The sequence below is a fragment of the Odontesthes bonariensis genome, chromosome 11 (genome assembly GCF_027942865.1).
Source record: "Odontesthes bonariensis isolate fOdoBon6 chromosome 11, fOdoBon6.hap1, whole genome shotgun sequence".
Classification (NCBI taxonomy): Eukaryota; Metazoa; Chordata; class Actinopteri; order Atheriniformes; family Atherinopsidae; genus Odontesthes; species Odontesthes bonariensis.
The window spans coordinates 15046100-15069823 of NC_134516.1; the positions used below are offsets into that span (position 1 = coordinate 15046100).

Sequence of the window (23724 nt, forward strand, 5' to 3'; positions counted from 1 at the left end):
TATACATTGAAAGTACTTGGTAGTACCCATGGTAGTAGTCCATGGTGTACATAGTCCAGCAGTATAGGTTTCATGAACTACTTATGGAAGAAACAGTTTTTATACCACATCAAAGTTAGACAAAATAGGTCCATTCTTTTTCAGTTTAAGGGACTTTGTCAATCGATTACTCAGAAAGTATACATTGAAAGTACTTGATAGTACCCATGGTAGTAGTCCATGGTGTACATAGTCCAGCAGTATAGGTTTCATGAACTACTTATGGAAGAAACAGTTTTTATACTTCATAAAATTTAGACAAAATAGGTCTATTCTTGTTCAGTTTGTCTATGGATTACTCAGAAAGTGTACATTGAAAGTACTTGATAGTACCCATGGTAGTAGTCCATGATGTAATTAGTCCAGCAGTATAGGTTTCATGCACAACTTATGGAAGAAACAGGTTTTATACCACTTCAAAGTTTGACAAAATAGGTTAATTCTTGTTCAGTTTAAGGGACTTTGTCTATGGATTACTCAGAAAGTATATAGTGAAAGTACTTGATAGTACTCATGGTAGTAGTCCATGATGTAATTAGTCCAGCAGTATAGGTTTCATGCACAACTTATGGAAGAAACAGGTTTTATACCACTTCAAAGTTTGACAAAATAGGTTAATTCTTGTTCAGTTTAATGGACTTTGTCTCTGGATTACTCAGAAAGTATACAGTAAAAATATCGTTACTGTATAGTAAAAATGGAATATGGGAGCTTTTCTGGTACAAAACAAAACAAAAAAGACAACTTTGAGGTTTAATTATTCCAAAATGATACAGTAAAAATGATTTGATAATGACTGAATACGGTATGTCAGGATGATTTTGGAGTCAAACCTTTATCAATACTATGGACGAAAGTTATATTACAGTCCCGTAAAAATGGAATATTACACAATTTTTGGGGTAAAAAAAAAAGGGCCTCAATACACGCTTGAATTATTGCCTCTATCGTCTTCTTTTGAAAACCGGAAGTAATTTTGCTTGGTTCTAAACTAGCGCTAGCTTTTTCATTGGACTTGGGGCATTTCCCGTAAGCTCCATGGTAGGACCTAGTGACGCAGATAAAATGTTTGAGCGGCTGGCTTGACCACGCGTAGACGAACGGCGGCTCTTCTGACCGCAGTGTCTCTATTTCTCACACGCCAGACGGACAACGTGGAAGCAGATGAAAGCATTTTGTTGTGTTTACAGACACAGACAGGAACGGTAATATTGAGACACTACACTGTATGGCCGGTGTGATCGTGGATTAAGACGGTGTGGAGAAGCGAAAGAGAGAGTTGAGGAAGCGAGGTTTTTCGGCTTCTATTCTACTCAGCAACACTTGTAACACGTTTGTTGGCCAAACAACTCCAGAACATAAATCAGAATCTGATGTTGCTGGTAATATCATAGATCATTTTATCCGAAGGAAAAACAAAGCTACATTACGTAGTATTTTTTCATTGGGAACACCAACAAAACGTCACCGACTGTAACTGTAGCGAAGCTGCAGCTGGAGTCAACCCAAAAACAACAACACAACGACGTGCATTCTCTAGCTGCACGACCTGGAGACACAAAGGGGGAACTAAAAACGCCTGCCTGCAGAAGCGTATTACACCAAAGTGATCCAAGTTCGTAAGTTTTCTGTGGGCGAGTCTCGGCGGTAGATGACGTAGGCAAGCGGCACTCGCGCTCCGCGTGCTCACGGTCAGGCTGCGGAGTCGGAAACCGGGAGACACCAACCGAGCTGATGCCAGAATGATGACCGCGGGGGATGCGGGAAAGCACAATCCACTGGCGAATGCCGGGTGTTTTTCCAGGCTCTTTTTGAGGTACGTGGATGCAGTTGTGATGGGATTTATTTATTTACAATGGACAGGATAGTTGAAGAGAGAGACAGGGAGCAGGTTGTACATTAGTGCGGAATCACAGAATGGAAATACTTTGTATTTTGTTGGAACCGTGGGATAGCAGTTGGAAGTCTTTAGTCGTCAGAAGACTTATCTGTAGTGATGTGGGTTGTTTGGAGAATCGCGCCTCATGATGTTATAAAAGCAACACGGAACATTAAAGAACGCCTCCTGGAAATGACTTTAAAATGAGGAGTTTTGTCAAATCTGGAGTCGAACCCTTTTGTCCCTTTTCATTTATGAACTTTCTTCTTCTTTTTTTTTTGTTTTACCCTTTTTTGTTTTTTGTTGTTGTTCGGAAGCCACTGACCGACGGCTAAGTATATATATATATGATGATTTGCAAACATTTAATTCTTTGGTGCAGGTTTGCCTCAGATTTCCGTTTAGTTTATGTGGAAAAGACTAGCAGACCAATATGTGAAGATCTTGGTTGAAAATTCCACTCGCGGGAACATTTTTGGCAGTAATAAACAGTTAAATGCAGCAAAATTCACACACACTCACAAAAGCTGCTGATTTATTCATGCGCGATATTGCTCACCTGATTTTTGCAGGTTCACCGTGAATAGTTGTATCAATAGATCTAGTCCTATTACAATCTAGTCCTTTCTGTTAAGCTTTCTTAACTTTGGTGCCGTCTCATTCTGTTTCAGCTGGTTAACCCCGTTGCTGCACCTCGGCCGCAAACAGAGGCTCGATGAAAGCAACATGTACAGCGTTCTTCCGGAGGATCGTTCTGAGACCCTGGGAGAGGAGCTGCAGAGGTACTTTGTCAACTGTAGGAAGAGTGGACTTTGGTCAAGTGCCTCATCTGAGCAAAGAATAAGTACAGATGTATTCTTTCCAAGAGCACAACGAAGAGCTTACAGTGTTTCCATTAAAGGCTGATGCAGTAAGAGGATGTTTGCACTTATCTACAATTTGATTCTGCAGTAGTGTAATGCCTTGGTAATTAAGGGCAGATATGTAAGGCATCACTGGAACCAGGACCCTTTCCTGACAGACGGGTGGATGAGGTGGAAGTGGTTGTGTGTAGCAATCCATTGTCCGGGGTGTGAAAAGGCACAGTGGGACTCTCGCTTTGGGGACATGGATGGTTTGCGGTCCGAGAGAAAGTGGGTAGAAGAAGCAGCTGAGCGAAATGGTTTGAAGAACTTGTTCTGCTAATTAGAGCTGGGCAGGATTGCCTCACCCTGAACGCCAGCAATTCTTTTCATTCCTCACCACATGTTCCACATGTTGCTTTGCTGGAGCTTGCATGCCAGCCTTCTCCTGTAGTCTTCTTTTCCCTCCAAGCCAATCTCTGCCCCCCCCCCCCCCCCAAAAGGGTTCCCTCCCCAGCTGCCCATTCATGTGTTAATCCAGGTCTTATTATCGGTGATCGCTCTGTTTGCATTAGGACTCACAGAACAGATCCAAAATCTGTGGCCTCAAAATAATCAAAGTGCATATCCCCCCCCCCCCCCCCCCCACGTTTTACAGTAGTTTGAAATGTTTTTCTTTTTAGAGTGTGGGAGCATGAAGTCGAAAGGCAATCAAAGGAACTTCAGAAGCCAAAACTCACCAGAGTTCTTCTTAAGCGCTTTGGCAAGTCCTATGCGGTGGCTGGGCTGTTTGTGTTTTCACTGGTATGTTCTTTTAAAAGCCTCTTCTCTATTTTGCAGTGTTAATTTAATTGAGCTTCAAGTTTTCTGCGAGAATATCAGCAAGAGTTTGTGTGATTGCTGGGAAACAAGTGTTTGGACGCATTAGAGTTTGGCTGCATATTTTACTGAGAACTTTTGTTTGTCTTTGACATGAAGGAAGCTATTAAGGCGATCCAGCCGCTGCTTCTGGGTGAAATAATCCAGTACTTTGAGAATGATCACCCAGACGATCAGAGAAGTCTTCACATGGCGTACGGTTACGCTGCTGCGATGTCCGTCTCCACCTTTGGACTGACGATCCTCCAACATCTTTACTACTATCATGTCCTAAGAATTGGCATGAAGATTAGGGTGGCCATGTGTCACATGATCTACCGAAAGGTCAGTGAGGATTCGGCAGACTTGAAGCAGAAATGAAGCTTTATTTGTTCATTTTTCTAAAGCTATTGTCCCTTTTATTGAGACGTGCTGCTGAAACACTTTCAGTGAAACTCACCAGAAAGGGAAATTTCTCTCATCAGGCTCTTCGTCTCAGTAGCGAGTCCATGGGACGAACGACCACTGGACAGATAGTGAACCTCCTTTCAAACGATGTCAATCGTTTTGATGAGGTACGGTGACATAAACCTGTGTTTTTCTTCGCTGTATGTTTTAGCTGACATTAAATCCAGTCAAACCTTTAGTATGTATGTATGACAGGCTGAGTGTATGATCTGTAAGAATAAAGAAAATAATAGAAGGCGTCCAGTGTGACCATCATTGCTCACTGTCTCTAGATCACCCTCAATCTGCACTACCTGTGGGTGGGACCTCTACAAGCAGCGGTGATCGTCGTCTTCCTCTGGCATGAGATCGGGCCTACGTGCCTGACAGGTGTGGCTGCCATTGCATTCATGATGCCTGTACAAACCTGGTTTGGAAAACTCTTTGGTATCTTCAGGTAAGAAACCTTGTTTGTGTTGTACTTTTGCTACATTATGCATAAACAGCAGCAGAACACTGAGGGGAAAAAAGGAAAAGATGTCTATTTATTTCTTGTACACAAATGAGTCTGTTGTTTTCTTTTGATTTTTCTCTACTTTTTTCCGACATTTGTAATGTAATTTATTTGTTTTATTCCTTCATCTTACGGCATTTATATATTTCCGTATGAGAGCATTGCCATTTCTTCTAGCTTTTGCTCTGAGCCAATCAGGTGTGAGCCACAGCTTCCTCTTAAAGAACTTTGCTGTTTTACGTGAAGGTCACTGAATGTGTCACTAATTTTAACTTAACTTTCCACCATTGTTGGTTTCAGAACACATTCCGATAGAGAAATAAACACTAAATTGGTTTTAAACAGGTTTTTTAACTGAATTTTCCTTTTTTGGGTCACAGAATGACACAGGAAGCAAAGTGGAATGTGACTTTCAAAACCTCTACGATGTCTGTATACGATGTCTGAACATTTGTGCCAACTTGTGAAAGATGCGTTCCAGCTGAATCTTTTTTTATTTGGATCAGAGAATTTGGCGTCACACCGAAGGTTCCGCTAGAGCAACAAATGTTGAATTTTGGCCTTGTAGGTGTAATAGGTGTGGAAATTCTGTCATTCTGGTGTTTATTCGTTGCTCCGAATGTGTTCGAATTGCATGTACACTTGAGGTGAGATAAGTGGTAGAGGAAGAAGGCTTCGAATACATCAACAAAGGTAATGAGGACTGATGCTGAAATCTGATTCGCCAAGAGGATATGAGGTGGAAGAAATGTCATTTTAGATCATTCTGATACAGGTGTATTTTGCCCCTGTGAATGTATTGTTGCAACATAATAATGACTAATATAAAGAGCTTGCCACATGTTTGCAGTAACTGATGTCGAAATGTTCGTTTCCAACGAAGTGTTCCTGGACTTTCGCAATGTTATTTATCGGTCTTTCCCAACCAAAGCAGAACAGGCAACTTTAATTAAAAAAAATATCTTTTTGTCCTATTTGTGTCCATCACTGTCATGTTTCAGATAGCTGCTGACACGTTCTCCTTCTTTAGAACAGTCACAGAGGTCAGTTTGAAGGCGAAAAGCGGAGCAAATTTAGCTGTACCCGATAAGACTCGAGCGTCCTCTGATTTGGGGATAGACAATGGATCATCGCGCAGCTCTGGGGTAAAAACCGTGTCAGCTGGTGTAACGGGGAATAATGATGCAGCAATCAGATAAGGACCTGGGAAGAATGAAGGATGTTCTGAAAATGTACTTAAATGTACTTTTTCATTTCTTAGTTTTTATGTCTTTCTTTTAAAGAAACATTGTTTTTGCAGGAGCAAAACTGCCGTCCTCAGTGACAGCAGAATCCGGATCATGAATGAGGTGGTGTCTGGCATCAGGATAATCAAGATGTATGCGTGGGAAAAACCACTTTCAGCGCTGGTGACTGAAGTCCGGAGGTAAGGACAAAAGTATCCTGTTTTCTAAAGAACAGACCAGCTTTGCTACCCTTCACCAAGGAGGTCATGTGGTAATATAAAAGATAAGATATGTTATATATATATATATATATATATATATATATATATATATATACATACACACATCTTACAGTGTCTCGCCTCTTCCATTCTCCACTTAGTTGAGAAATGATCATTTTGATTCAGTTCAAATGCCTTTGGTTCACATGTAAGAATTCTTTATCACAGCATGTTGCCACAAGGTCGTAATCAAACCCAATAAAATGGCTCACCCGACTGATCTGAGTTTATATCTGTGGCTATCGAACTAGCGTATAGTTAAATAAGCGCGGATCAATTGGTAGGGACTAACAATTAGACGATTAGACTCCGATGGGATGTCGGATTGAGGCTGATGAAGGTAGTGGTGAGACTGGAATCAGCAGCAGGTCCTCAGACATTTGGAATCTGTTTCTCTTAATTTAGTAAAGCAGTTTGCAGCCTGATTTTCCTCTTGGGTTCCTCTTACACTCTTGGGTTTTCCTGCCATTTCTCTGGGGGCAACGATATGACAGGATGGGGAGGGAGAATGAGGTTCACCAGAATGACTGACTCACTGAACTGTGCGTAACAGGATAAGTGTGACAGCAGGAAACCCAACTGCCTTTATTAGTTCTGTGGTATTTGACTGATGAATCTCTAATTATGAAAGGCAGGAACATGATCGGCTGTCTAAGTTCATTTAAAGTATGTGATGGGAGGTCTGAAAAGTAATAAATCGCCATCTTGAAAATCTAACTGCGCCATGCAAAAGTTTTTCGCACCCTGATCATAGCTTCTGTTAGGAATAGTTAAGATGTTTTAGTGTATTTGCACCAAGGTCCCGGATCTTTGAGGTGCTTAGGTCTGTGTTTTCTGTACAGTAGTGATGAGGAAAGGCCTGAGGCTTGCATTGGAAATCACCTCCAACAAACACTCCACAATTTCTTAACAAGATTTAAGTCAGGCGAGGGAAGGAGCCAGGCCACGACACGGTCATCTTCGAGCCTTAGCTGGCAAATCAAAGACTTGGACGCATGTGATGAAGCACGGTACTTTATGAAGACCAGGGGCTGACTAAATGCAGTGAGCCAAAGGCCGTCTCTAACTCGGCCGTGTTCCCTGAACGCTTCACACCTAATAACCTCTGGGAACTCCTGGAATCAAACTGCATTTCCATTCATTTGTTTCTTAAATCTTTTCCAGGTAATTTAAGATTTTTTTATTCATTTTTTTCCTTACCATTTCACCGCAGCTTAAGGAGCTGCTTAATGATCATACACAACTTAGCAAAAGGTGGAACAACCACTTGGACCACACTGGTAGAGTGTGGTAGACTCGTAATCTGATCAAATATTCTGCAAAAACTTAGAAAATACTCAGAAAATTAGTCAGGAGGTGTACAAAAATGGCTCTTTATTATCATTGGATGACGTGAAACCACTGAACTGAACTCAACTTAACATTCTCGTTTATCAGCTGATCCGAAAAGAAACTGCTGTTTTTAGCACGTGTTTCCGAGGAATGTGAACAGATCTACAAAATGATAACGGCAGACTGCTTCTTTGTTAGATATGCACCAAGTTTATTAAATTCCTCCATTTTTCACTACATACATGAACATTCTGGGCAGACATGAAGGGAAACTACAGTTTGACTGGTTGGCACAGGCATAAAACCGCAAGGCGGTTATTCCAGTTATAATGATTTCCAGGCTTTTCCTTATGCAATAAGTGCTGAGTGTGTTTTCCTTTCTTTTCTTCTTTCACTTTAAGCATTTTTGTGGTGTAGCAAATTAAAGTTTGTCATCCATCTTTATAATCTGAGCTCGCTGACTCCATAGGGACTGGTTACGTGTCAGGACCAAAGGCTGAATGTTTCTTATTTTATTGTAACCGATAAAGGGAGCAGTTTACGAGTATATTCAATTATCACTGCTATGAGTTCCAAGTGACCTTAGACACTTTCTTACAGATGAAAAGGAAGTTGTTGTATTTTTGAGCCAACCTATAAGCTACAAAGAAGTGTTGGATATTAAATGACAGCTATGGATGGAGCAACCCTCTATACAGTCCTCCTCAGTTCCACATTGACCCCTTTACGAAGGTTCTTTATGCAAAATATGGACCTGAAACAGAAGCTCATCCAGAGCTGTAGTACAGACGGAGTGTACATTTATAAATGGCGCAATGATTTGTCTGTCATCATATCTGAATGGATTTTCACTGCACTTTTTAAAATCTTTGTAAAGAGGGAGGCAAACATTCAGCTCAGACATTCAAACTCAAACCAGAAACGACAGAAAGTACGGCGTCTCCTTCACATCATTTGGCTAACTGTGGGAACTTGGCCCAGGGGCGCTGCCTGAGGAAACCTCATATCAGCCGCTGTGTGCTATGTGAAAGGAAGTGTCGGCTTTCACTCAAAAGGAAGGAAAATTCTTCCCATATCTGGACATTTAATCAAACGCAGAAGCCTCAACCATAACACAGGCTCACCTTCACAGTCATGGTGGGTTTGGAAATGAGACTCTGAACCAGAACATTAAAGCAAACGTGCGCACTGTGCAACTCCACGTCAACTTTCATGGCATTCCACAGGACCACTTAAAGCTGTGCGCTCCACGGAGCTGGGCTTTGCAGGAGGCAAGGCAAGGCAATTTTATTTATAGAGCACAATTCGTACACAAGGTAATTCAAAGTGCTTTACAGCTACATAAAATCACAAGTAGGCAATAAAATCATTAAAAATAAATAAAAAATAAAAAACCCATTAAAATAATCATTAATTAATTATTTAAAAGTGAAGAGTGCAGATAAAATACTTTCAGGTGTCATACGCACAGCTAAAGAGAACTGTTTTCAGCCTGGATTTAAACATTGTCAGAGTTGAGGCCTGTCTCACATCTTCTGGAAGACTGTTCCAGATTTTAGGAGCATCAAACTGGAGAATGTCCAGGGGAAAAAAAACTTAACTTCTTAAAAAAATGAATGAGAAAGCACATTTAGAGGTCGCTGAAGAGACTCCAGACATGTGGCAGAAGGTTCTCTGATCAGATGAGGCTAAAATGGAACTTTTTGGCCTTCGAGGAAAACGCTGTGGAACTCGTCGCTCCACAGCGAAGCACGGTGGTGGCAGCATCGTGCTGTGGGGGTGTTTTTTGAAATTTAAAAAAAATAAAAAAAAATGTATCAGCAGTGACTGGAACCTGGTTATGATAATGATGGATGATGCTAAATACAGGGAAATTCGTGAGGAAAACCTTTTTTCAATCATCCAGAGATGATTGAAAAAAACCTTCCAACAGGACAGTGACCCCGAGCGAACTGCTAAAGCCGTTTCCCTTGGCAGCTTCCCCAGTATCCGTCCGAGATCTATGCCTCCAAACACTCCTGCCTCGAGGGTGCGTGGACAATGATCTAAACCCTCACGGCTTGGTTTTCACTCTCTTTGTTATTAACCGAAGTGTATTTGGAGAAATTTCAGAAGCATCTGGGGGACTGGGATTGCGTGCTCTGAAATGCAATTTTAACGTTTCTTTAATTGAATATTTTTTATCCATTTGACGGTGAATCTCAAGCAGAAAAATGTGTTTTCATACACATGTTATATATCATGAAGCTGGTGATGCTGTTTCTTTGGAAACATTTTTTCATTTCCGTTTTTTCATTCCTATGACCGTGTTTCCCGGCAACCAGTCCACTCATGATTTCTTTTTCAGTGCCTCAAACACAGATGGTGAACATCAGACCCTCCACTTTCTTGATAATGGCAGCATTATGACGTGAATAATTCTTTCTTAACTTACATGAATAGTCCCGACCATGAGAAACACAGACAACTTTGGGGTTCAGCAGCCCTTTAAATGAAAAGTTTGAGGAGCATTGTATTAATGTTTTTTGTCTCCGAGCTCACACGCCGACGGTTTCTTATGTTTCCAGGAAAGAAATCGGTCAGATATTGAAGAGCTCCTACCTTCGAGGGCTCAACATGGCTTCTTTCTTCGCCAGCAGCAAGATCACAGTCTTCTTTACCTTCACTGTCTTCGCTCTCCTGGGCAACCCCATCACTGCCCGCAGTGTGTTTGTCACGGTGTCCCTCTACGGCACAATTAAGCTCACGGTCACCCTGTTCTTCCCTCTGGCCATCGAGAAGCTATCAGAGACCGTAGTGAGCATTCGCAGGATCAAGGTAATTTTTCTGTCCTTATCTGACAACTGTGAAATTCATAGTTTGTCAGAGAGCTGATAAATCTCGTAATATTTGACCAAAATGACTGAAGCACTTCCGAATGCTTTCAGATGAAATAAAACAAAATATAAACCCATCCCTTGTTTCACGACACGACTCGATGTGAGTCACAAATGAGAAGCTGAGACAGTTTTTATTACCACTGATACAATTTCTTTACCTCACTGGGGTTACGTGCTGTCTGATCTTTTAAATAACGCCTGCAAAGATATGCGAGATAACAGCTGTGACATGTTCTCAATTACGTAATCGGCTTCAGTAAGAACTAACGAGGTGTGTGCTCTGTGAATTTCAAAAGTATACATTTGGCCTTCTAAGAACCCCTGAAAGTGAGAATTGTGTGCTCCTCCCAGAATTTCCTCCTTCTGGAAGAAGTTGAGAGACATCACTCTGGTCTGCCCCTGAAGGAAAGAAAAGAAAACTCTGTTGAGATTGAAAAACTGACCTGCTACTGGGATAAGGTGAATAATCCAGTGTTTTAATGATATTTTACAGTGATGTAGAGCCTTTTAGAAGCTGGTGAGTGCATTTCTAAATCTGTAAAATAGTCATTCTCAGTGTTTGTTATTCTTCCAGAGTTTGGACTCTCCATCTCTGGAGAATATCACCGTCACAGCAAAACCTCATCAACTTCTGGCTGTAATTGGACCAGTGGGGGCTGGAAAGGTCAGTACATTTGTGTAAACCAGTTAACTTTCCAGTTGGCCGGTTAAAACCGTGTTGTTGTGTCAGTCTTCCATAACGCCCACGTTCCCACCAGTCATCCCTGCTGAGCGCCATCCTGGGAGAGCTGCCTCGTGATACAGGGAAGCTGACAGTCGAAGGTCAGCTGACCTACGCTTCCCAGCAGCCCTGGGTGTTCCCTGGAACCATCCGCAGCAACATCCTGTTTGGGAGAGAACTGAACCCCAAGAAGTACGAGAGAGTCCTGAGAGCCTGCGCTTTGAAGAAGGTGAGACGTAACCCTGCTGCTCAGCACCTGAGGCTGTTAACCACCGAGTGTTTGCACTCGGCCCTGTTGATGGGACCGTTTCAGAATTACTGTGGATTCTTTTATCTTTGTCTAACTTAATAATTAGCTTTGCATTCAACGACACATTGGGCAGCTGCACAGCATTTTGGTACTACAGTATTCTCATTTGCATTTCCACTTCACAGAGAAGCAGATTCTCGAATGTAATTACAACATAGCAGCATCCTCAGACGGGACGATCAGGCCACAACCAGATGGCTGTGAATGCTTTACTGTTCTTTCATGTGTGCTACTTTAGCAATGACCAAACTGAAACCCAGGACTTGAAGCTGATTTTTGAGCCAAATAATGCTGAACTGTAGCAGTATCTTGTGTTTTTTGTTTTTGCTGCATCTGTCTTTAGCCTCCGTTGTTTTTTTTTTAAATCAGGACCTGGAGCTGCTTCCAGATGGAGATCTTACAATAATTGGGGACAGAGGCGCCACACTAAGCGGGGGGCAGAAGGCTCGCGTCAACCTGGCCAGGTATGAAAACAGTCACAGTTATACATCAATGCAGCAGGGACACAACTTCAGGAATTAGTTGCTTGTCCTGTTTAACTGCCACCCCGTGTGTTTGAACGTCTGTCTGATTTGTTCAGTTAACGCCTCTAGTATGCAATGTTAATATGTTACTTGTGGGAGTAAGTTATTGAAAAGGTCACATGTGTTTACTTGATTACGTTGTACTGGCTGTTGTAGCAGCCTGCATAGAATCAAAGTTCAAAGTCCTCACTGAACTCTCCCAGAGAAGATTATCCTCCTAAATGTCATGACATCCTTGGTTTGGCAGTCCAGCCTTTCTTGCCCTCCCTGTTCATGTAACTGTGTCTCTCATAAGCCCCGCCTAGAGTTTAGTCTGGCATGGGACCCGTTGCACAAAACTAAGATTAGGAATTAAGCCGGGATATGTTTGCTATCCTGGCTCAACTTATCCGTGATCCAGTTGCACAAAAGTGGGATAGAGGGAAGTGGGATATGTTCAGACCTAAGTTACCGTGGAGATTTATTCTGTGAAGCTAGCCTGCTCCAGACCAGACTAAATTCCAGGATCTATTTAATCTCATTCCTTATCTCAGTCAGCGGTCGCCACAAATGGAAACCAATATTTATTCCACTGCCTAGAACATATTGTTAAAACATTTAACTATACCCACTATCATTATTGAAACATTTGTGATCATTAATTACAATCATTTTAGGTAACTGATGATTTTAGATGAACTTGCAATCATTAGATAATTTAGTTTCCCACAGACTACACAAAGTAGATCACCATATAAATATAAATACACATGAGAGAGTACCATGATGTTCCTTTATTGAACAAGGATGAATCAAAGCAAGTAAACCATCAGCTCCTTTCAAAACTGAAGTCACACAGTGCTCTACAAGACAAAAAGCACAGAATCAAAGCATGCAGTTTGAGTCAAACTGTTTGTAAAAATGGGCTATACAAATAAAATTGCCTTGCCTATACAGCACAAAAACCTAACAAAAATGCCTCTGCCATTGCAGGCCCAACTTAAATCAACATGCATATTAATTAAAATAATTTAACACATATTGGTCTCTGACCAGCCGACCACAGTCGTCATCCGGGAAGATGGCAGGAATGTCCCAGTCTATGAGAGCTGGCACTCTGGGGGCCCTCTCCTTTCTCAGGCAGGCCACATTCTGGAGGCCCTGTCTGGGCTGACTCTCAGGTGGGTCAGACACAGAAAGCGTGCCTTCAGTAGGCCAAATATCATTTCTATCCGGGCCCTTGTTCTGGCATGGGCATGGTTGTATGCCAGTTGTGCCTCCAGAGGGTCTGCAAATGGAGTGAGCAGAAAAGGCTGGCAGGCGTACCCTCTGTCACCCAGCAATACACCCAGGAATTCACCTGTGAATACAAAATGTTACCATCACAACCTCATAAGTAGTGACATTCTTAACACAGCCATGATGTTAAAAGTGGTTATCAATAGAGGTTCTGTGGCTCAGCTTGTGATAGGCGCCGATAGATCTCTGAGTTCTGAAACACTCGGGAGTCGTGGACCGAGCCGGGCCGCTTTGCCACAACATTACTGATCAAATAGTCAGCATTGCAGACCATCTGAAATGATAGGATGTTAAACCAATTAATGCACATCACAGGCAATGTACAGTGTTCATTAATTAACTTTATCAAAAGTCATGTTCACCTGTACATTGATGCTGTGGAAGTTTTTCCTGTTCACAAAATCCCCCTCATGGCCACCTGAGGGGGATTTTGTTTTGATGTGTGTGCAGTCCACTGCACCAATGACATTGGGGAAACCTGTAATACGCCCAGAGAGATAGTCTCCTCATCATCAAAGTCATCATCTGCTGCTGCAGCAGCAGCAGTACTACCTGCACTGGTGCCTTCACCCTATCACATTTAAATGGGATTCATAATAAAGTCAGTAGATGAGAAATGCCAGGCCTACAGTATGCCTTTGATGGAGTACCGTACTCACTGGATCAGCATCTTCTGGTACTGGGGGCTCCAGGTGACCCACCACCTGTGCCTTGTTTGTGATTTTTTTTTTTTTTTTCACTGCTAAAACAGTACAGGCAATGTGTGGGCAGGCACATTCTTAATAAAAAAGTACACTTGTTAAGTATTTGTCAGGGGACTTACCGTTCTGCAGGATGTTCTTATATTTTACTTTGACTTGCTGCCATGTCTGTTTCGGCCCAGTCATGTTAAATCTACACACACAAAAACACATGCACAATGAAACAGTGGAGGAGCATGGAGTTACATTTAGATAGTTTCACTCACATGCAGTCAATTTAAACCTATTCATAATCAAAGTAGGCTACAAATATGTTTTCAAATATGTTAATTAACATTTTATTTGGATTGTAGTCTAATTGTGATAGTTTCAGTGGAGTGATGAGTGTGTATTTGTGCACTACTTACGCATTGAGGCGGTCAGCAATGGTTTGCCACGCTTGCTCCCTTTGTTTTTTTAACTGTGGCAGTATTTCCTTTTTGTTTTATTTTCTCCGTCACCTCTTCATAGGTTTCCATGTATAATTCTTGCTCCGCTGGGGAGAAATATGCCGCCCTTGTTGCCATAGTGAATCTATGATCGATCGTGGGGTCTATTTAAGCAAGCCGTGTGCAGCACTTATCCAGGATTGGTTTCACCTGGCTTAATAAATCCATGTCTGCTCATCCTGGCTTGGCCTTTGTACAACCAACTAAGCCTGGGCGCCCATGTTTTGGATTCCTTGAACCTGGCTAAGTAACTCATCCTGGATGTCTAAATCCTACTTTTGTGCAACGGGCCCATGCCCTCAAAGCTGGTCATCTTCTGTTATTGTCAAAGCATTCACCGGTGTGTTTGTTGCTCCCGTTTCCAATCGTTAAGATGCTTCCTACAGAAGCTGTATGAAACCCCAGAATTCCATCATTACATTACATTACGGTCATTTTGCAGACGCTTTTATCCAAAGCGACTTACAATAAGTGTGTTCAACATCGGTAGGCCAAAGAACTTCAGGTCACAAGAAATCATAAGTGCATTTCCTTCCAAAACCAAACAGCTAAGAGCAAAACTAGTGCTAGAGTACATAGCGCAGACAGCGCTTCAAAAGTAGGCATAAATCAAAAATAACTGCGTCGTGTCTGCGACAAGCTCACTGCGACACACTGCTGCGAAAGTATACACGGCCCTTTAGTGCGATAAGTCAGGTACCTAGACAGATGGGAAGACAATTTAGAAAATAAAGACAATTTAGGAAACAAATAAGTGCGTAAGGAGCTAGGACGAAGCAGGTGATGTCCTAAGAGGGCGGATCAGGGTAGTGTTTCCTGAAGAGGTGGGTTTTCAGCCTGCGGCGAAAGATGGGCAGCGACTCAGCTGTCCTGATATCAGTCGGGAGATCGTTCCACCATCGGGGTGCCAGAACAGAGAAAAGCCCTGACCGTGTCGATCGTGCGCAGGGAGCCCTGAGTGACGGGGCAGCCAGGCGCCTGGTGGCCGCAGAGCGAAGTGGTCGGGCGGGGGTGTAGGGCTTGACCATAGCCTGGAGGTATGAAGGAGCTGTTCCTTCCACTGCCCTGTAGGCCAGCACCAGAGTCTTAAACTGGATGCGAGCAGCTACAGGGAGCCAGTGTAGAGAGCGGAGAAGGGAAGTGGTGTGGGAGAACTTGGGGAGGTTGAACACCAGACGAGCAGCCGCTTTCTGAACCAGCTCCAGAGGTCTGATGGCAGAAGCCGGGGCGCCAGCAAGGAGGGAGTTGCAGTAGTCCAGGCGGGAGATGACAAGAGCCTGGATGAGCACCTGTGCTCATCATCTTCTTACACACTTTCTGTGACGTCTCAAATCTTTTTACATTGTCACAAACCCATGAAAGGTACGCACCGGTCTCTTCTCTGTTGTTGTTATGTTCTTCTGAGCTTTGGTGTGTGTTGGTTTTCTTAGGGCTGTGTATCAGGAAGCCGACATCTATCTCCTGGATGATCCTTTAAGTGCCGTGGATGCGGAAGTAGGAAAGCATCTGTTTGAACAGTGAGTGACAACTTCCTCCTTCTCCCAACTGTTTGTGCATGTCACAGTGTTGTGTTGAAATTGCAATCACAGCTCGACGGATGGTGACTGGTCTATCTGGTCGCTTCAGAGAGTTTAAGGAAAAACCAGAAGAGAGTACCAGGTTGAGGATGCTACCTTTTGAAGTGAAAGTGTGAAGGTTTCCTGGTGAAACGCTCGGCGGCGCTTTAGGGCCTCGTTCAGACGTTTCCGGCAACTTTAAAAACTGGCCTTTTTGATAACTTTAAAAAGGATTGGAAGCCGTGAGACTAGCTGTTAGCTCTCAAGTTGACGAGGCCCGAGAGAAGGAAAAATAGTGCTTTTCTGTTTTGACATTAATCATCATTCTGTAGGAGTCTGTAGGAAACACGTGATGTGTGTCTATGTTAACACTCAGGTGTATTTGTGGCCTGCTGAAGAACAAGTGTCGTGTCCTGGTCACACACCAGCTGCAGTACCTGAAGGCAGCCGACCACATCGTGGTCCTCAGGGAGGTGCGTACCGCCTCACAGGAAACTCTCCTTCTTTAAATAAAAACATTTCCAATGATCCGATTTTAAAGTTGGAAAAAAGGACAAACTTGTCGGAAGTTATTTTCCGGGTTTACTGTAGCGACATCGTTCGTGTCCCCAGGGTCACATCATGAGCCAGGGAACGTACAGCGAGCTGCACAGCGCCGGCCTGGACGTGGTGTCCCTGCTGAAAAGCGACGAGGAGCAGGAGCGACGGTCTCGATCAGCTGATCCAGAGAGGTTGTCTTTACACAGCCAGAAGACTAATTTCTCCCGCAGCTCGAGCTGTTCCTACAGCAGCCTCCTGCCATCAGACGGCAACTGCACCGACCAGCTTCCTGTAGGTTTATTTTCAAGAGGAAAAACAGGCTTAATTTATGTTTTCCTTTTTTTTTTCTTCTATTTTTTCCATTTTTTTTCTTTTTAATCTCCAATGTTTTAAAAGTTGTAAATTTGCAGACGTTCCCGACATTGCAAAATTTACGACTCTCTGACTCCATCGCCTTATGGCGTGAGTTATGTGTGCGGCTATTACTTCTCTTGCAGGTTGAAACAGTTCGCTCCATCGCAGAAGAGACTCGAGCCGAAGGAAATGTCGGCGGCCATGTTTACCTTAAGTACTTTACAGCAGGCTGTCACCCGCTGGGGTTGATGGCTATAGTCCTGCTTAGTGTCATCGCAGAGGTAAGCAGTGGCTCACAGAATTTGAATCACCCTGAAACCTCAGTCTGGACTGAGAATTTGTCTTAAAACTGTCATGTTTATGCTGGTGGGAGGTGTAGATGTATAAAGTGGTTTTGATGAAGCGCATGCTGTTGGTTTTTTTGGCTTTTCTTCCCATAGGCTGCGTATATCCTGCAGGACTGGTGGTTGGTGTACTGGTGAGAACCTCCATGTGGATTTGATTTGACCTTGTAGAAGCTTTATGTCTTTCTGTACAGTTAATCATCTTGTTTCCCATCCAACTGAGTATGTGCGGTCTGACGTGCGGGTTTTGTTAACAAACAGGGCAAATGAAGAGTTTTCCAACCGCACAGCTGCCGTCGTCAGCCTCAATGGAATTAACGTCACCTACACTCACTCAGACAGCGAGTTCGATCTCACCTTTTACCTCGGCGTTTATTCAGGTACGACCTGAGTTTCTCATGCAACTGTAACTGCTGTCGGCTGCTATAAATGTGGGAAAGAAAGTTCAACTCTTTTCATTTCTGAAGTTTTTCATGTCAGGTCCTAAAATGAGTTAAATACAGCTTCAGATTTACAACAGCTAATGACATGTTAAGCAGTGTCACCGTTCATTTAGCCTGAAGTTTTAATTTTCTGTTTGACGCTACCAGCCTCTCGCATAATTGCGGAGGAATTTTTGGCCCCCTCTTTACAACGTTACTTCAAGTCATTGAGGTTTGCAGACCTTTGTTGAAGCACAGCTCTCAGAAGAGGGCATTGCACTGCATTTTTTGATGAAATGAATAACGAATATGGGTGTGACACTTCATGCGTTGTCTCATCTGAGGTTCCGTTTGTCTAATATTAAGACTAAATAAGGGCTACGTGCTTTTTTTTTTTCTATCTTTATTATATCCTGACACGTAAAACCTCAGAACTGAAGGAGGGAGGGTGAACTTTGTCCGTGGTGTAAAGTAGAACTGAGCGGTGTGACCCACAGCGCTCCGTCTGCTTCCTCTTGTAGGTTTGACAGCAGCTGCCGTGGTCTTCGGTTACATCAGGAGTTTAGTGATATTTCGCGGGCTGGTGAAATCGGCGCAGACTCTGCACAACAACATGTTCAGCGCTGTCCTCCGCACGCATGTTCACTTCTTCGACGTCAACCCTATAGGTGAGCATGCTCAGGGTTTCTTTTACTTTGAGAGAAAGAGCTGCATTAGATGCCGCTGTCAGCCAACATGACTGCTGGTAAGAAAGTAAACTTTTGTCCTGTGGTGTAGGAAGAATTCTCAACAGATTTTCCAAAGACATCGGCCAAATGGACTCCATGCTACCCATGACCTTTGTGGACTTCTACCAAGTGAGAGCTGGTTACTGGGTTAGGATTACTGTGCATGCAAACTTTGCCTTAAATTGGCTTCTTTATGTTTCTGTGTTCCTCACCCTGTGGTGTTTTTCAGTTATTTTTACAGAATGCTGGCGTCGTGGCTGTTGCAGCTTCAGTCATCCCTCTCATCCTCATCCCTATCGTCCCCCTGCTTTTATTCTTTCTGTACTTGAGACGCTACTACCTCCATACGTCACGTGATGTCAAACGCCTCGAGTCAACAAGTATGGGCAACGATTCTGCTCACGTGAAAATGTGTTGGTTTTTAAAACTAACTTTCCTTTCTCATTGAAACTTCTTTTTGCTCTTTCCCGCAGCTCGAAGTCCAGTCTTCTCCCACCTCTCCTCGTCTCTTCAGGGTCTGTGGACGATCCGGGCCTTCAGAGCTGAGGAGAGGTTAAAGAAAACCTTTGATGCCCACCAGGACCTGCATTCAGGTTTACACTTTTCTTTTTCATGGGCTGCATGTGGACTTTTTTCGTTTCAAATCACTGAGGGGAAATCTGTCAGTGAACGCAGCATCTTTGTGCTGATAAAAAGTGGTGTTTTGTGATTTTCTTGTTTCAGAGGCGTGGTTTTTGTTCCTGATGACCTCCCGCTGGTTTGCTCTTCGCCTCGACAATATTTGTTCGGTATTCATCACCCTCGCAACATTTGGCTGCATCCTATTCAGAGATGGTGAGGAAATATCATCGTAAGGTTCACCGCAACACGTTAGTTAAACTTTATGCAGATGACATCCTGCTTCATGTCTGCAGCTTTACAGCAGCTGTGATAGTTCTAAGGGCAACGCCGACCTGCTGAAGAGTCATTTTATCATTCTTCTTCTGCTTCTTCTTTGTATTCCTAATAACATTTCCTGTTCAAATAGGTCTGGAGGCCGGAGAGGTGGGCCTGGTGCTGACTTACGCTGTGACCCTGGTAGGAAACTTCCAGTGGACAGTGAGACAAAGTGCCGAGGTGGAGAACATGGTAAGTACTAAGGGATGAGTTGCACCCAAATAACATACATTTTTGAACCAGATGTCATGCCAATGATCCCCAGACATCCGTCATTACGGCGCCTAGAAAATCCCGCACATATTGAAGTTGGAAATTCAGTCAGCTGTGTCAACAAAAAGCAAGTGAGCCGCAGGCATCTCTGACTCTGGGCTTTTTCTTAAATTTGGTCTCAACCGCATTTCCCGCCGCCTTTCCCCCAACGAGGATGTAGACACTCTCCGGCATCTCAAAACTATCCCAGCAGCCCGACCACAATCACGGCAAATGAAGCTGTTTGTGCGTTTGGGATTTGGGAACACATAAAACTTGAGGGAATTCCTGAGCCACACCAGCATAGCCCTGCGTCAGCTTTACCTTAAATACTTTCCGCTGCCTGCTAGAATATTAAGCCCTCTCCCCACGATCAAATTCCGTTCTCAGGTTTCTCTGCCACAACAAATCGAGCTGTTTCAACATCAAACGGGTTTAATACACCGCTGAACAAAGGTCGGACAGCTTTATGTCACTCTGCTACTGAAAGAATGGATGAGGATCTCCATGAGGATGGATGGATATATATTTCCTTCCTCCTTATTCCTGATCCTTTGTGAGTTAAAGTTTGAACTGTACCATAGATGATGATGTTTGATGCTCCATAGATTATAGCAGGTTTGTGATGCCGAGTTACATGAAATAAATATGAAAACAAATATGAGAAACGGTGAAGCTGATTGCAAATCGCCTCCTGTATTTCAGATGACATCGGTGGAGAGGGTGGTGGAGTATACAGAGCTAGAAAGCGAAGCACCCTGGGAAACTCAGAAGCGCCCTCCCCCTGATTGGCCGAGCCGAGGAATGGTGACCTTTAACCGGGTGAATTTCTCCTACAGCACAGATGGCCCGCCGGTCCTCCGAGACATCAGCGCCACCTTTCATCCCAGCGAGAAGGTGACACACACTCAGACACACACGGCAGACACGAAGTTGGTCTGAACGGATTTGCTCGTTTACACGAGCGATGCAGAGTCGGTGTTTTCAAAGTCTTTCCTTGTCTGAGTTTGAATGACTCAATAGTGCTTAAATAGTTCTTAAAAAGTGACGAAACCAGTAATGTGACACGACCCGTGTGTTAAATGGGGATGTTTGGTTCCTGTGTGTCAGGTTGGTGTCGTTGGGCGAACGGGTGCAGGGAAAAGCTCCCTCGTCTCAGCTCTGTTCCGCCTGGCAGAGCCTCAGGGAGAGATCCACATCGATGGCGTTTTGACTTCTGCGATCGGCCTCCATGACCTGCGCCAGAAGATGTCCATCATTCCTCAGGTAAGCCGACAACGCTGTGTTTGAAAACAAAAAAAAAGGCACCGCACACCAAACACCCCCCCCCCCCCCCCCCCCCCCATCTTAATTGTGAGGCATGGAGGTGGGAGCATTATGGACTGGGCCTGCTTTGCTGCCTTAGATGTGAAGACGTTTTACATGACGTTGTCTTGGCAACAGTCCGTGAGCTGAAATCTTGGCGCACAAACAAATGAACGAGAAAATGGTTGGAAAAAGGTAAAAAGCTGATGCCGTGGAGATCAGATTCCGATCCGAAATCAATCATGAAATCCAGACAACTGTATTATTTTAAAGAGGTTTTCCAAAATTTCGGAGCCTTGTTCAAGTCTCATGTGCAGCCACAGGAAACTAAAGGCCGGAAAATGTACTAACTGGATTTCAGTTTTGTACGAAAATGATTAAGAACTGCAACATTCAACTGTGTGCAAAGGTTTTCTGCCGCGCTTCCCTTCCATGTTTACTTGCTGGGAGTTTTCTCCCTCTCTGCCTCCGCCTGTGTCGTCCTGCATATCTTGGCGCGTGGCCATCGCTGTTGACTTTGGCAGGACCGGGTATTATGTCACCTGTGTGCACATTCATGTGCAGCTTTGTGCCAGAAATGTGTCTGTGAATGTTTACATGAAGGATCAGTCTGAATGTCTGCAGTCACAGAAGAAGAAGAGTGCATTATTCCTGTAGATGTGCTGAATCTAAATCTCTGACTTCTCCCTCTCTGCTCTCCAGGACCCGGTTTTGTTCACCGACACTGTGAGGAAGAACCTGGACCCTTTCGACCAGCACACTGATGAAGACCTGTGGAAAGCTGTGGAAGAGGCTAGTATCAGCGATCACAGTAGAGTTTAGTTACTGGTTGCCATCGCACACGGACACCGAACAGGTTTGTCCTGAACGTTCCTCCATGTTTGATCCAGGTGCAGCTGAAGTCTGTGGTGGAGGAGCTGCCCGGGAAGCTGGAGACCGTTCTGGCCGAGTCCGGCTCCAACTTCAGCGTGGGTCAGAGGCAGCTGGTGTGTCTGGCCCGAGCCATCCTGAGGAAGAACCGCATCCTCATCATCGACGAGGCCACGGCTAACGTGGACCCCAGGTAGTAAAAACCACGACATATGAGGCACTCAGAGCTCAGGTCAGGGGCTCTGTAGTTGTTGTTGTTTTTTTTTTAAATGCACACCTTGTTGCTACAGGACAGACGAGCTGATCCAGAAAACCATACGGGACAAGTTCAGAGACTGTACGGTGCTGACCATCGCTCATCGCCTCAACACCATCATAGACAGCGACCGCATCCTGGTGAGCCTTCTGTCTCTCTGTCGCTTGTATGAGTAAGAATTGAAAATCAACCATTTACATTGTTTTCACCTGTTTTAACTGCGTTTCATCAAGTTGGTTAAATAATGACCACCGCTGGCCTTCGATCTGCTTTAAGGTGCTGGACGGTGGTGCCATCCAGGAGTTAGACCGACCCTTTGCCCTCCTGCAGAACAAAGAAGGCGCTTTCTACAAGATGGTGCAACAGACGGGCCAGACTGAGGCAGCAGCCTTGTTGGAGTCAGCCAGACGGGTGAGGTGGAAAAGGTCCCACGAAGTGTGACTGAAACATGTGTTTAAAAAAAGAAAATTGGGCAGATTTCTCTGTTACCTGGAATTATAAATCAGCTTCTCTGTTTCAACAGGCGGCACCTAAAACTGAGCAGTCCTGACAGCCGGGGGCCAGTGGACTAGATTTATGAAAGGAAAGTAGTCATCGCACAATGACATTTAAAGCTCAGACCTCAATGATGCTATAGACACAGTTTATGTCTTATTTTGAATAACATAGGAAGGAAGTGAAATATAATATACTGCACTGTAATATCACACTGTATGCTACACAAATGTGCCATGTTACAGTAATTTTAAAGGTCCAATATCCAACTCAAACACTGCTGGGTATCGGAACAGGGCTGCTCGCTCTGTCCAAACCTGTGTGAAACCTCACTGTGAGCTGTTCAAGCAACTCGTAAATCTCAGGAAAACTGGATAACCAGGTTTAAATCTCTCTTTTGCGGGGAAGCTTTTAAACCAAAGAGCACAATTCATTCTGCGGATAAAAAAAACGTGACAGGTTTGCGCCCTGTGAAATGCACTGCAGGGGGCCGACGGCGCCACTGCAAAATGCAGCCAGTTACAGTCTGCAACGTTGTGGCTCGCTGTCAATAAACCCTAAACTGAGGACATGTTAAGTCCAAGGGGAACACTGTTCTACATAAAACCACCAAAACGGACCTTTGCCTCGATTGATGGGGCGTGTGGAGGAGTGTTCAGAGGACTTTGAGCTCAGCTTTCCGCTCACCAGTTAATTTCTTTGACAGCATTTTGTCCACTTTCCAGGATTAACAGACCCGTTGTGCCTCCACACACCCGCCTGCGCTCTGCTGTTCCGTTTAACCTGAATATGCTGCTCATAAGCCTTTTTTTTTTTTTTTCCTTTTTTAACTGCTGGTTACACTGATATGTAGCATCACCAATTAAAGAAAACATAATCAAGGCAAAGCTGGCTAATATTTGACAGTCATTTTAACTGAGCTCAGCAGTGTTTCCAAACGTGACAGAAGTGGCTGAAATGACTTCGAAAATAGGAAGTTTGCGAGGCAGCAGCCAAATTGTCTGGCCTGCAACAGCACGCAGATGCTCGCAAGCGTCATTTTTCTTATGTTCTTAATTTATGTTCTGTTTTTATGTCCTTTCCTTACGGATCCGTGAATTTTAGAGGCGGTTTTTGATTTTAAAATGTATTAATATTCAGTCCTCGTGATAAAATCAATCAGGCAAAACTAAAACTTTGCCTTAAAGCTGTGGAGAAACTCCAGATTTTCTCATATTTGCATGCGCTCGTCAAGTCAGAAGTTGTTTGACACTGTCGACGCATGCAACTTTTCCGTTAATTGTTACCTTTGCTACACTTTTTCTAATAAAGTTTCATTTGAACGGAGTTCGAGTCCTGAGGCATTTG

The 23724-nt window shown here is 43.8% G+C and overlaps 1 protein-coding gene across 1 annotated transcript; it reads left to right on the forward strand.

Annotated features, from left to right (window-relative positions):
• The first annotated feature begins 1068 nt into the window (after positions 1-1068).
• On the forward strand, positions 1069-23722 carry LOC142391685 (ATP-binding cassette sub-family C member 4-like). Its single transcript, XM_075477661.1, has 31 exons — positions 1069-1855; positions 2590-2700; positions 3444-3564; positions 3739-3963; positions 4104-4193; positions 4359-4522; positions 5880-6005; positions 9986-10235; positions 10649-10756; positions 10872-10961; positions 11056-11247; positions 11698-11792; positions 15750-15836; positions 16252-16348; positions 16488-16706; positions 16913-17050; positions 17210-17247; positions 17375-17493; positions 18057-18203; positions 18313-18392; positions 18493-18643; positions 18737-18856; positions 18987-19097; positions 19291-19391; positions 20157-20348; positions 20562-20717; positions 21459-21548; positions 21647-21819; positions 21917-22022; positions 22159-22293; positions 22406-23722. Exons 1-31 carry the CDS (start codon positions 1782-1784, stop codon positions 22430-22432), a joined length of 3933 nt encoding a protein of 1310 aa, XP_075333776.1. The 5' UTR covers positions 1069-1781; the 3' UTR covers positions 22433-23722.
• The last annotated feature ends 2 nt before the right edge of the window (positions 23723-23724 follow it).